A 14,070-nucleotide genomic window follows, 5' to 3' on the forward strand; every position below is an offset into this window, starting at 1 on the left:
AAGGAATTCGTTTTGGACAAAAGAGCTTGAGAAACATACAAATGAGTAACACTATGAAATACGTAATTACTAAAAACATAAGAAGAGATAAATATGTCCTTAAAAATAAGGTGATAACTGGTACAAAAGACGTTGGATATCGTTTAATCTTGGAGAGTAGCATTATGTAGCGGCGGCCAGATGGCACAAATGTTGTAAAAGCTTATACTCCTGATTTAAAGAATGTATTGGGTCATTAATGATTTTTTCAGACGTTGAAAGTACTTACCTCTCATAGAGAAAGTGAAACATTATTGAAAGTGACCTCGGTAATTTTACTAGCTATTTACAATTTTGTTAAATTTTGATTTGTTCATGACTGAAAGAGATCCGAACCAGCACTGAGAAGAAAAGGATAGTATACTCTGAATAAAAGTGGTGTAAAACAACATCACAACAGATCGGGAAAACATCGAAAGATCGCAGTTTGTACATTAGACCGTCGCGTTGTTGGCATTTACTATACTGGGCATCAATGTTGGTATTCCACGTTAACCTGCTATCAATAAAAGTTCCTGTATTCAGTGACTCTTTCAATTGGTTCATCATTAATGAACGAAGGTGTTACTGTTGGGAAGAACATTCTGAAACCAATACACACTCAGTCGTTTCAAGTTCAAAAACCAAAATCAAATGATTTTCTGTACAGCACGATGTGAAATTCATTACAGAATCTCCGTATTGTCGTTCTGATTCGTAAATCATACATCTGACCATATTATAAAGTTATTTTCTATGCAAGTGCAGTCATTGGTGTATAGAGTGAACAGAACTGGGGACATAACATAACCTTGTTGTGCTCCTGAAGTGCTAACCTTCATAGCCGATACACTGCCGTTAACTTCCGCTCACTGATCTCTTGCATGGAGGAAATCTCCGATCCATCTAATCAGTTGTGAATTCACCGCAGTGGATTGCAGCTTTCTTACCATGATGTACGGTTGGGTCGTGCTGAAGACTGAAGAAATGTCAATATTATTCTCAAGGAGGACTTGAGCGTATCACTATGCAAGGACGTACACCACTGAAGAACGTCAGGTAACACTACACATCAATGTACATCACTGAACAAGGTCACATCATTTCACGTCAATGTAAAATCAGTCAACAGCAACGTACGTTACTGAACAACATCACATAATAACAATCAAAAATAAGCAGTGGACAACACTGAACAACATTACCTATCGCCATACGTCAATATGAAAACAAGTTGTAACTGGGCAAAGCAGGCCACATATACAACTGAACAACACCACATTACATGATTTAACACCAATGTACAGCGCTAAACATCTTCACATTACACCATTCAACACCAACGTGCATCACAAAACCAACCATTTAATAGTACAGATATGATGTGAGAGAATGCCTACTGAAATCAACGGATTCTATACAGAAGCATCACTAGGTACACTTCATCAATTCACCAATAATCACGTGTACGAGTAAGTGCACATCAATATCTCACACGGCAAAGGAAACACGTCATCGTTATCTTATCTGGGAATCTCGGCAGTCTAACCCACAAACCCTGAGCAGTATTTCAGGAAGGAAGATCATCAGTTTAGCTGGACTGTCCGATCAGCTGGTCAATAAGCTAGTCCTATCTCCCAAAATAGGTCTTCCGTCACAGGAGAAGATGAAGTGCCAAAGTGAACCTTCTGGGCTCCAACCTTGTCGCACGGGCGGGTCAGGATAGTAGACTTCCCCCACCCCCAGATGAATGCCTTTGTGTTATCTGATGTCGACAGATCATCAGTGTCTGGTGTCACAGGTGACAGTATCTGCCAATCAATGCCTGGCTACAGATCTGCGGTCTGTATAAACGTTGTCTTGGCAGAGTTTACACTTGGTTAGGCCTCCATGGTAATTAATGGCCGCAACGTTGGTTTAATGCTGATATGTCTGATTCATGTGTCTTATCGGCAGTGGTCATCCTCGGGAGCGTCATTGTTGTGTATTTCATGTCCCTGGTTGGCAATGGTGCATGATGCTGATAACATTGCTAATGCTGGACCAGCCTACGTATGACTGCAACTCATCATGTTCTCATAACTTTACGCTTACATTGCCCTATGACATTACGTCTTTCGCGAACTGTAGGCAAGATGCCCTTTGTATATTGACAACATATATATTACTGATAATACCTGTATGGTTCCACGGAAACAATAGAGAAATATATATTTAAATAAATAATGTAATGATTTATAATACTTTCAAAAGGATAAAGTGTGTTCATTTACCCATTTACGATACGTCTTAGTTTGTTGAATGGCTTTGTACTTAAGATCAGTGATCCTTCTTCTGTATTTCTTCTTGTTTGGAGTCTTGACTCAGTACAAATGACAAAACAATATGATCCTTTTAAGTAAAAGACAAAGCCTCATTTCCTTTACAAGCCATTAAAGACTCTGAAGACATTTATATAATTGAAAGCTCACACTTCAGTTCTTTTCCCAAAGGAAATGCCTTTATTCATTTTTCCATGATATGCGTAAATATTTATGAGCTGATGTTCTGGTAAATATATGAAGCGTCCTTACAACGATGCCTTTTGCCATAACATATGAAAAATATTCATGTAGCTTATTGAAGAAGTTCTCACGATTTTCGCATCCCACTTGGATCTATTCTATCATTTGGTCTTATCCAACAATGTGTGCAAGACTGGAATTTGATTTAGCTGGAATAAGAATACACTAAAACCACCCTTAACCACACAAAAAACGTGTCATCTTTGAGTAAAAACCTCATCCCTCAAATCGTTGCCCATCTCTGTTGGGAACTGAATATAACAAGGGATTTGAATGTTGCGTGTGTAGAATGTGCCCTCGTTTCTTGTTTTCGTGTATATTGGGGCAATTTATTCTGTTTAAATACATGTTTGTGAATTGTAAAAGCCGGTCTTACTTCTTTCGGCTAGACTCGTACAGTTTAATTAGGTCTCTGAAACGACACAGTGCATGACGACTTGTATTTAGATATGGTATAGAACAATCAGGAAATCAGTGTCTGAAACAGTCCCGCAAGTCCATCATAAACACATCTGTGATTTGAAGATGATGCAAGTTCTTATATTGCATTTCCTTCTCATCGCCGTCGTAAATGGCAGCATGCATTAGCAAACCAGAGCACTTGAGTTTAGAGGTTTGAGTTTACAACAAAATTGTTTTCTTACAGACGGAGTACCTGTCCATGGCTGACCAGTTAAGCCAGTATGTGGTCAAGCTCCTGGATAAGGTCAGAGGTCACGATGAGTTGGAGGTCCTTCTCAACAAGGTGGGAAGTGACAGCGAGGACGAATCATACGAGTTGCTATCTCGGCTTAAACTGGCCATACAGTATAATGAGAAGAAGGTGAGATAAATGTGTGTGCCTTACATTTTGGCAAAAAAACCGTGTTTTAATATGTCCAGATCAAACAATATTGTTGTGGTTGACACTTAATAATAATAACAGTCCATTTATTACTCCATGCACAATGCATGCTCGAAGCACCCAAATAATCTGATTATTACTACCCCGATTTAAAACAAAGGTGCCTGTTAGGCGCTAGGAGGTTACATGACTTATTCCATCGGGTACCCATTTTCTGCAGGGTGATACCCGTGAAGGTCCCGGGGTAGAATAGGCCTTCAGCAACCCATGCTTGCCATAAAAGGTGACTATGCTTGTCGTAAGAGGCGACTAACGGGATCGGGTGGTCAGACAGCTGACTTGGTTGACACATGTCATCGGTTCCCAATTGCGCAGATCGATGCTCATGTTGCTGATCACTGGATTGTCTGGACCAGATTCGATTATTTACAGACCGTCGCCATATAGCTGGAATATTGCTAAGTGCGACGTAAAACTAAACTCACTCACTCACTCACTCACTCACTCTGCAGGGTGAACAGAGGCAATTTTGAACAAACTCACTTGCCTGGGGTAAGACCACATGCGTTATGTGCTTCGTGAGACCTTACTTAACGTCTTCAGACCGTTGTCCTTCGGTTTCCATGAAACCAGCAATATTTCTTTCGAGAGCAGTGGTTTCAGTGATGATGTGCATACAGATCGTAAACGTATATCGCACGATATGGAGTTAGTAGAATGTTGGTAAATATAGTGTAAGTCCCACTGTTCGGTTGACAATTGTTTCCATGGGTCGTGTATGGTCCCAGAGGAGCCATTTTGAACAGGTGTCATTAAACGATGATTGGCTATGGGAACGGAACCTAGATATCAGCGACTTCACAAAGGGTTTCACGACTACTCATTGATACAAACAAAACTGTGGCCTCCATAAACACAGAGACAATTACGATGTGCTCGCCCCAATAAATGCACATCTTTATCGAGCAGATGTACAGTTCAATAAGCGGGGCGTTGTGAAAAGAGAAACATGTTGCAATTCATCTTCAATATTTACTGCTTTTGGGTTTTATGATCTTATTTCATTACAACTAAAAAAGAAATAAGCATATTATTGACAAGGTCAGAATCAGTGGTTCTTGGCATGAACCATCCAATTGTTCAGACGGTTGGCATGGTAACCATCCATCTTCTAACTACTGCTGGCATCACTGAGTTGTTACGGATACCGTCTCTCATTACCGATAGTTAAAGTGTATCCAGTTGTCTCGGGGTTTTAGGAAATTTCCATCATAATAAACAAACTCGAAGGGAAACCTAAGATAAGTCCTCTTATACATCTCAATACGACACATTTGCTGTCAGATCTAACCTGAAAATAGAAAGGTCGTAGCCTGCCCAGTGTTCCCATTGCATTGCCTAGTGTTTGCTAAGGAAGGTGCACGAGTAGGTTGATACATTTGGAGGCATATTTTCACTACACTACTATGTATGTGTGTTATGATCTATCTGCAGTCTATCAGTAATGCTTCTGTGGTACTACAGCATTGTACTGTCCTTCGTCAACAGGGTTTTGGGTTTATAAACTTATTGATGATAATCGATTGTTCTTGTTACGGTATTGCTGAAATATTGTCGATGTGACGATAAATATTAATTCACTCACTCAGCAGTAAATGCCTTGACGTACAGCTCAAAGGTGCGACTTTGGTAATTTATTGTTTAATATTATAATCAAATTATTTGGTTAAATAATCGAGTCATGACCAGACAACCCAGAGATTAACATCATGAGCATCGATAACATCATGAACATCGATACACAGACAATCCAGTGATCAACAACAAGAGCACAGATCTGCGAAATTGGGAACCGATGACATGTGTCAACCAAGACAGACAGCCTGACCACCCGATGCCGTTAGTCGCCTCTTAGGATTTCCGACAAGAATGGGTTGTTGAAAACCTGATTTACTCGTGCAACGTTGATTTATAATTTGTTACTATCTGTTCGTTACTATATATTTGTCTATTTCAAATAAATATGATCTTTGTGCTGCTTCATATAACAGGTATTATTCATCAATGTTTCAGTTCGTAGCTCATCCCAGTTGCCAGCAGAAGCTAGTCAGCATCTGGTACTCGGACCTGCGGACTCTTGAGCGAGCCAACTGGTTCCTTCGAGGGATCATCGTTATGTGCATTACTATATTTTACCCTGTCCTAGCAATACTCTACTGGTTCGCCCCCAAAACACGGGTACGTATGATGCGCAGTATCACCATGCTCAGTAGATATATTACTTTTGATACGATTTGATATCCTCGGTTTACACCTAGATTAAATAGGTAGGCTTTTTAGCAGTTGTCCGTAAACTTCTAGTTTTGTCCGTAAACCTGTTGTGATCACTGATTTCCGCTGACCTAATCAGTTACCTTTTACTGTGATTTACACCAGAGGGAATATGTTAATCAGGTTATTCTCATGAATAGCATGGCGCTGTATATTGACAGTCGTATCACTGTTTTATGGCGCGGTCAATATGAGAAGTGTAAATGGAGCACATATAAAGAGGGTTAGTCAGTTATCTATCAAAGAAGTGTTGCTCATACGAATACCGAAAGAACCATCTTTGAATGTCATGTTAGTTTCGAAGAAATGACTAGACTGAATCCCAGCATTGCAAATATGCTACACAATGCGACGAAATCCACACGTTTACCACATAAGTCTCCTTTGTGACACCTTCTAAGAGAGCTGTATGTCTTTTTTCCTCTTTTCATAGGTAAACGTTCTAAGTGAACACTGCTCCCAAGGCGCTCTTATCGTCATGTTCGAATGGCGATAAACCTCAGATTGTGTAACTTTGAGGCATTCTAACTTGAGATTAGGTTATCCTTATTTATAATTTCAACTTTGGCGCTGCATAGCTCGATTTGTACTTATTAGAAGATGTATATGCAGACTAACTGAAATATGCAGACTAACTGAAATATGCTTAGGTGGAGTCCAGTTACGGCAGTAGCGAATACGACGTAATAAAGTCATTTACGTTCTTTCTGCTGGCTGATTACTTCTAATCTCTACCACGTATTACCCCAATTACGGTTTACTTCAAAGGAATTACAGTTGAGCGCAATGGTACCCTTGCATGGCTAAGGCTACATTCTCAGTTCGGTCAGTTCAGGTGTGGGCGTGGCTGCTTCTCATAATATGTTAAGTGTTATGTAAGTGGACGTTTCATGACCAAAATGTGATATGATGTAAATATGTGAACGACACACATAATGTAAATATGTGAATATCTGGAGCGACAAAAAGCAAGTTAGTTGGTGTTCGTAACACACGTCCACTTATAAACGTGCAATTGTAATTAGGATAGCAGGAGATGTCTTAAATGTATGTCTTCAAGACGTTCAAGATACTATGCTATATGTGTACAAAGCACACCATCTGTAACATTGTTCGCGTATCCAGAAGTCTGTTAACAAATTAAATCTAGAGACATGCTGCTTAGAGCCCAAAATTGATGAAAAGATAGACAGACGCCTGCGTATTGACTAGGCCGTGCTATGTCACGTAATAATGGCTACAGGCAAAAATCTTATGAACATAGTAATGACGATGGAGCATCGCCAAACCTTTGAACATGCTCAATGCAAATGATAATAATATTCCATGTTTTCAATTCCCGCAGGTGGGCCACTTTCTCAAATCTCCGTGTGTAAAGTTCATTGGACAGACGATGTCGTTCGTGACGTTTCTGACAATGATCCTAATCTCCACAGCATCGGAACGTCCGTCAACACACAAGAAAATGTCTGCATTTACAGAAGTACACAGTCATTACAGGAAATATTTAAACAACAGTCAAGGATGGCCTGATAATTTTGTGCTGCGTACATTTGAGCCTGAGATTATTCATTTATTGATGACAACATGGATAATAGGTATGACCTGTGAATGGCTCTGTTTACTTGATGTGGATATGTGAGGGCATCTGTTCTTGATACACATAAGTTATGACGATTCCATTCTGTAATAGGTTACATTGGACGATTCTATTCCGTTGAAGGTGCGTAATAACGACTTATTTTGTGTGCAGGTATGTTATGGCAGGAGTTAAAGCAGGTGTACAATGACGGCTTCTCCGAGTACTTTGACTCCCTCTACAACTACCTTGACACCGCCGTCCTCACTCTCTATGTGACGTCTTTCGGCCTTAGATTTGTCAGTATGTTCAAGGTGAGTAACTTCGGCATTTCTCTCCCTAGGTTACCCATTCACAGCTGGATGGACTGAGATACATAGTCAAAGTGCTTTGTTCAACGTATTAATGCAGGTAGCTGTACCCGCAATTAGGTGTTTGCACGTATTCATGTGGCCACCATTTGGTAATATACCAACGGCTTCGTGGGTTCTCTTAAGTGCACAGGGTTTTTACAACCAGTCACACAGATGTTGTGTATTCACTAGAATAATACATACACACGTTGAAATAATACGTCCTTCGTCAGATGCTGTTCCAGACCAAGGGAGATAACACGTACTTAACTGGGCAGATAGAACTTATTCATTCCAACCCACAATAAAGTGTCGTTTTCAAGTGCGAGCCTAACGGGTGTGTTGCTTTACGAGATGAAACACTTTCTCATTGAATGTGCGCTTGGTCGGCTTTGTAAGGGGTAATCCGTTTGGAGCTGACAACATATTTGTATTGGAACTTCGCTTTTAATCACCTGCAACACATGGTATAATAAACAAACATGGCCGTTGATGCACATGTGTTATTTCCTTCTGGCAATTACCGTAATTGAGTGCAGTTTGTTGCCGGTTCCATTCATACCTTCTATGTTTTGTTGCTCAATCTATTGGAAATTTATCTTTCGTTGAAATGTGCTACTCTTCAGTAAAAACATGCATGTATCACCTTATTCTGTGGGCAGCGCCTTACGAATCATCTATGTATATCAATATGACATGTTTTGGTCTGCAAAGACAGAACTCTTTACCTTTCACATAAGTTCCCGTCGATGCACTTCAAAATGTTACGGAAACAGTTCAACCAACCGCCAAGAAAAGATTACCCTTATGTCTTGTTCATTTCACAGTGTGACTTGTTCGTTGCATGTTTACGCTTGTTCATTTCACGTAACCTTGAAAGTGACATATCGACCTTTCTTTAAGACGCTGAAGTGTTATAAGTGTATTACGAGTTAGTCTGCTGCTGTGCGGGATTTCTGAACACAAGAGGGGGTTTCCTGTGATCTGCCTTTAGATTGTCTGTAGGGCCCTCACACTAATATCCTAGAATCGCGTCTTGAATAACCTTTTCACATTGGGCTTTGAAGTTTAGCAGTGAAAGTACAACATCTTAACGTTGCTATTAAGGCTTTGATTAGCCCATCAGAAAGTTAACGAGGCGCGCCAGAGTTTTTTATGCATCTCGCCAATACAGGAATGTGAATCTGGATGAACTTGATAAGAATGTGTAGATGGTCATTCTGGTACCCCAGAGCATCAGTGGTGGGAATAAAGCTAATTATTAGATCACAAGGTTTATTTATGTAATCATCCTGTCTGCCTACATGAAGGACCAGGCGATTACCTAATACATTGGTAACATCAGACAAATTGTTTATTTTCCAGGTGCGCTATTCCTTAAGTTTCTTTGCGAAAGACGAGTCATGGAAAAGCTTATTAGCAGGCAGTGAGGAGGCCCGACTGCAGATGTACTGGTTAATTGCAGGTGAGGCTGATTGGCAGATGTACATAGCATATATCAGTCAGCTGTATAGGTATGTCAGTTGAAACACTATTGAAATGGAGGTCTTAGACATCGACCGTATTTCCCGTAAAAGGTGTTGGACGACGTATATTTGTCTGGACTTTTATCACAATTCTGCCTAGATATATAGCCTTTTTGGCACCGTGTCTCTAGGCCAGTTGTGATTTGATAATAACATTAAACTCTCTCAGAACAATCGCTCCCTCTTTGCATGAGATGCCAAGCCCTTAAAGTCAATGGGAAGATGTACCTATCAATAAAAAGTGACACATACGACCTGAAAATGTCCCCTCGTACTAGGTTATCTGTACAATACTGAAAAAACCCCATTCATTTGGAAAGTCCCTATTGATGAAACGGTCACCAGCTGTCACGGGGTATGTAAGCTTTGAAAAAAAGAACAGTTAAACATTTTGTATGTGAACCGGTTTATGACAGACTCGTGTACACGTCACCTCTACATTAAGGAGATGGAGAGAATATTCGTACTGATTACACTACATATCATAGTGAGCCACTATTTAACAGGCATTGGTCGGTTTTGTTCTCTGTAATTGTTAACTGTTTGTTCATGTACAATCTTAAATGCACTTTTGTGCTTTCCAACACCTGTTATGCGTGCGTGTATTTTTTTGGTGAAAAATATAGTCTTTTCTGTAGTGTTTTTTATGTAAAAAATACAGTGTCATACAAAAATACATTTTGTGACATCGAATTAATTCCCTTGCCGTCAGAAAGTGACGAACTTGCAACAAGTAGTCAGTGTGTGATTGCACAGTATGTTCCGACTGGGCGCCGATTGTTGGAATATTCGCTTCTGTGGTCAGTCGTTGGTTTTCGAAGGAATCAAGTATCTGAAGGTTGCCAGTCTGGAAGCTGTTCGAGCTTGGTATGGGGAGCTGGAGCAGCACTGGTCACTGAAGTGTTCGCTCATCATGCTGAAGACCCAGGTTCGATTCCACATGGGTACAATGTATGAAGCCCAGTCTAGTGTCCCCTGCCGTGATATAACTGGATTATTACTAAAATCGGCGTTAAAATAGCCGTCACTCACACACATCTGAGCTTGATATAAGTCACCCACTGTGTACAAGATACAATTTTCACATCACATATCACTGACATTAGAACGTCCTAATACTGGTCGTGTTCTTTCAGTTTAATTCGGGTATTTTCTTAACACGAGAACTGTAACATAAGCCAGTTTGTATATTTCAGATCGGTTCTACTGGGACAGCTGGGACCCGTACAACGTAGCCGAGGCCTCGTTCGCAGTCGCCAACGTCATCAGTTTCACTCGTGTTTCCTATGTTCTTCCAGCCAACGAGCTGTTTGGGCCTATGCAGATATCCCTAGCCAAAATGATAACAGTAAGCTTTTCAGGTTCCCAAGAGATGTAACCGTTCTGTTTGCTGTTTAATGCCGCACACAGAGATATGACAACTATATGACGGAGGTCTGTGTACAGTCGAATCTGGACTTGACAATCCGGTGATTGACACTATGAGCGTATAAGTGTGTGTATCCATCAAATTAATGTAAGTGGGAGGTATTATGCTTATTATTCCACGGGTAATTACATATCTTTTCTGTGTGTTTAACTTATAATGTATTATAGAAAACATGGATTGTCTGGTCCAGTTTCGATTATTTACAGACCGCCGCCATACAACTGGAATATTGCCGAGTGCGGAGTAAAACTAAACACAGTCACTATAGTGTACTTGTAGCTCCACCTTGCCATGAACTTCATTCCTCAGAAACACTTGTGTGAATATACGCAGTTATTTACACCATGTAAAACGAGATATATCGTGTAACAATATTTGAAATTAAAGCACAAATATATGATATATGCATACACACGAAACGTATAGTGAAACTGCCGATGATGAATAGAAATATATATCTTGCTGATAGCATCGAATCAGCCGCAAAGGGCAGATTTCCACGTAAAACTGTACACAGCCAACAGCTGGCATGAAATTGTTATGTGATGAAAAGTAGAGATATATGAATTCATATTTATTTCCTTTTGTATCTTCATAATCATACTAAGAAAACAGTACAGCTATGGGTGTAGATCGAGAATACAGCCGGCATGTAGCTTCACATGAAATGAAATATCGACTGAATGTGTTTGGTACAGATACAGAGTACAGTCAGAGATTTTACCACGACTTCGGGTAATTGATGCTCAGGTTTGGCGGCGTTTCATCTAAAACACCAGCGATTTCTGTCTCACAACAAACTGCCATGAGTATAATGATTGTCACGATTACATTACGTTCTCAGTGTACTTTTCCAGAAATGTTCAGATATTTTCATTTGTTTACAGGACATTCTGAAATTCGCCGTGATCTTCCTGGTGTTATTTATCGCCTTCATGGTTGGTCTCCACAACCTGTACTGGTACTATCCCGCCAGTACCCGTGGGATGGTGGAGATGTCCCAACACAACATCACCACGACTGCGGAAAAATATTTTGGCATGTGAGTACAAAAGATGTGTACCAATACGTATATCCTGAATGTAGGTATGTATTTATGAAAACACACTTATTATTTTATCGTTGTTCATGCTATCCACTACTGGTTTTCACGGAATAAACAATAATTCGAACAATACTTTGCACCCTAGATGAAAATGGATTTCTGCGAACTGTGCAGATACTCTGTAGAGATGTAGACGCCACTTAAAACCAAAGAGTAGATGCATAACAGAATCTTTTTCATAACAATGCATTGATTCATTCACATGGACACTGTTACCAAATTGTCGATGAGCATACCCTTGGGCTAATTATCATATTTGACAAACATGGAATGTTCATTTTCTAACATCCGTTTCAGACCTGACATAACCTTCCGGACAGTGTTTTGGTCAATGTTGGGTCGGGGGGAGCACACATCGGTTGAACTAGGGGACTTCAACAATTACTTCACTCAGAATGTTGGTTACTGGATCTTCGGGGCCTACAACGTCGCCATTGTCATCGTGCTCCTCAACATGCTTATTGCCATGATGACTCGGTCATTCGAGATTATTCAGGTAGGTGAACATTTGGGCACTCGAAGCACTTTGCTGGTTTTCCGACAGTTACAATACACGTATGCACGAGCCTACAAACGTAAGCAAGTATTCATGTACATTTTAGGCTCAGGCCGATACGGAGTGGAAATTTGCCCGCAGCAAGTTGTACATGGAGTATATCAAAGACGATTCCACCCTCCCCGTGCCCTTCAACGTCGTCCCCACCCCCAAGTGTGCCTACTACGCCGCTAGGTTCGTCTTCAGACTGTTCTGCTGCAGCAAGGACGACCCCCCTCCTGTTCACCATCCCGGCCGCATCAAAGACATCGAGATGTTCGCACAGGTTGGTGCGGCGGTGGTGAGTGTTTAAGGACAGTTTCTTTGCTCGACATAAAATAATTCATCGAGACTGATTAGATTTCTACATCATCCTCGATTCAAAACCAATACAAAATAGCAAATCCTGCTGATGATCGTCTTGAATGATCCCTCAAAACTTCGTATTCAATTTGTCTTTGTACCCATGCGAGGAATCGAAATCGTGTCTTCAGCTTGGTCATTGTCAACACCCGGCACCCCACCCCATGTATTTGACGACACCTTCTGTTTATATGTCATGCTATATCAGGACCTCTACATACCTTAACTACAGTCTGTCTTCGCCATAGTTTTGTTGCCCATTCGAATATTCTACATGATCATAGTATCCACTAAAACCAAATCAATCCAATCGATAGTTACACCTACTACTGATGTTCTCAGTAAGTCCAGAGACTTTACGTATGACATCCACGGCCCATGCTTTATGAACATCAGTTAGAAAGGCACCGGGCTAACAGTGGACCAATCTGAGGCCTTTAGGCAGTGACACATCTTGACAACAGGGGAAAACAATATGATAGGTCTTTGTTTTCTTATCCTTCTCATTTAAAACTACTGTTCCAGGACCCTCCCCCAACAGACTGGCAAAATGGCGGCACTATGCGGAATCCGGGTATCCAGCACTTTCGGGAACGTATGGCAACCACTAATGGGTTTGTGCGGAACGATTCTGACCCCAATATTTTCAGTGAAAATCTCACTTATAAGGTAAGGCAGCCGTGTAGTGTAACATTCAACCTGCACTGTGTATTGTCTGCTTTCCGGTAGAAAGATAATCCATGAACATAAAACATATCATTAAGCGTCGATAAAAAAATGCAGCATATACCGCATATGATCACCCTCTGAGTGGCGTTGTGTTTTCATGAGGAAGTCACGTATTACCAGACAGTATAAATCCACTTTCGTGAGTATCTTTTTACGTCGTTTTTCGCCATGTTCCAGCGATATCACGGCGGAGACACCAGAAATAGGCTTCACACATTGACGGTTTCTAATTGTTTAATACACATCTAAGCATGTTCGTATTTTTTCAGCGTATGATGAAAAGGATTGTCAAGCGCTACATCTTCGACACACAGCGCGAAACGGACAGTGCGGAAGGTACATGTAGGCATTGGTTTAACTTATCCCTTCTTCATAGCTGCTAACATTTACTGTCAGTCTGTATCTCTGTCCCGTACCGTGAAAAGAAGCCCTAAAGATTTCAACTTGAGAGTTTTTACATCTGAAACTCCGAATTTTTTTTATCAGAAGTCAATAGAGAAACATTATTTGTTAAGGATTCTAAGACATTATGTTTTCATTGTGAGAGATCTGCTTAAAGTTTTGACATTTTAAACCTTTCGAAATTCCAGATCTATGATTTAATAAAACCCTTTAAGAAATTCCGAGAAAATGTACGTCCAACTTTCTGTATGCCTTTTTCTTCTTGGTTCGATTGCGTAATGCGTTTGTTGTC

General features: G+C 40.5%; 1 protein-coding gene across 7 annotated transcripts in view; it reads left to right on the plus strand.

Moving 5' to 3' along the window:
- LOC137258337 (short transient receptor potential channel 7-like) overlaps positions 1-14,070 on the plus strand; it is a 95,261-nt gene that overhangs the window by 79,801 nt on the left and 1,390 nt on the right. For 4 of the 7 annotated variants that reach the window (XM_067795982.1, XM_067795979.1, XM_067795984.1 and 1 more), the window contains exons 5-15: positions 3,229-3,405; positions 5,500-5,664; positions 7,103-7,355; positions 7,511-7,650; positions 9,055-9,154; positions 10,412-10,563; positions 11,532-11,686; positions 12,047-12,245; positions 12,352-12,585; positions 13,173-13,316; positions 13,646-13,718. In XM_067795982.1, the coding sequence (XP_067652083.1) occupies positions 3,229-3,405; positions 5,500-5,664; positions 7,103-7,355; positions 7,511-7,650; positions 9,055-9,154; positions 10,412-10,563; positions 11,532-11,686; positions 12,047-12,245; positions 12,352-12,585; positions 13,173-13,316; positions 13,646-13,718 (1,792 nt within the window). The remainder of the gene's footprint in view (positions 1-3,228; positions 3,406-5,499; positions 5,665-7,102; positions 7,356-7,510; positions 7,651-9,054; positions 9,155-10,411; positions 10,564-11,531; positions 11,687-12,046; positions 12,246-12,351; positions 12,586-13,172; positions 13,317-13,645; positions 13,719-14,070) is intronic. The other 3 variants (XM_067795983.1, XM_067795980.1, XM_067795981.1) reach the window with 2 other exon arrangements.

The sequence above is a fragment of the Haliotis asinina genome, chromosome 12, assembly GCF_037392515.1.
Source record: "Haliotis asinina isolate JCU_RB_2024 chromosome 12, JCU_Hal_asi_v2, whole genome shotgun sequence".
In the NCBI taxonomy this organism is placed as follows: domain Eukaryota; kingdom Metazoa; phylum Mollusca; class Gastropoda; order Lepetellida; family Haliotidae; genus Haliotis; species Haliotis asinina.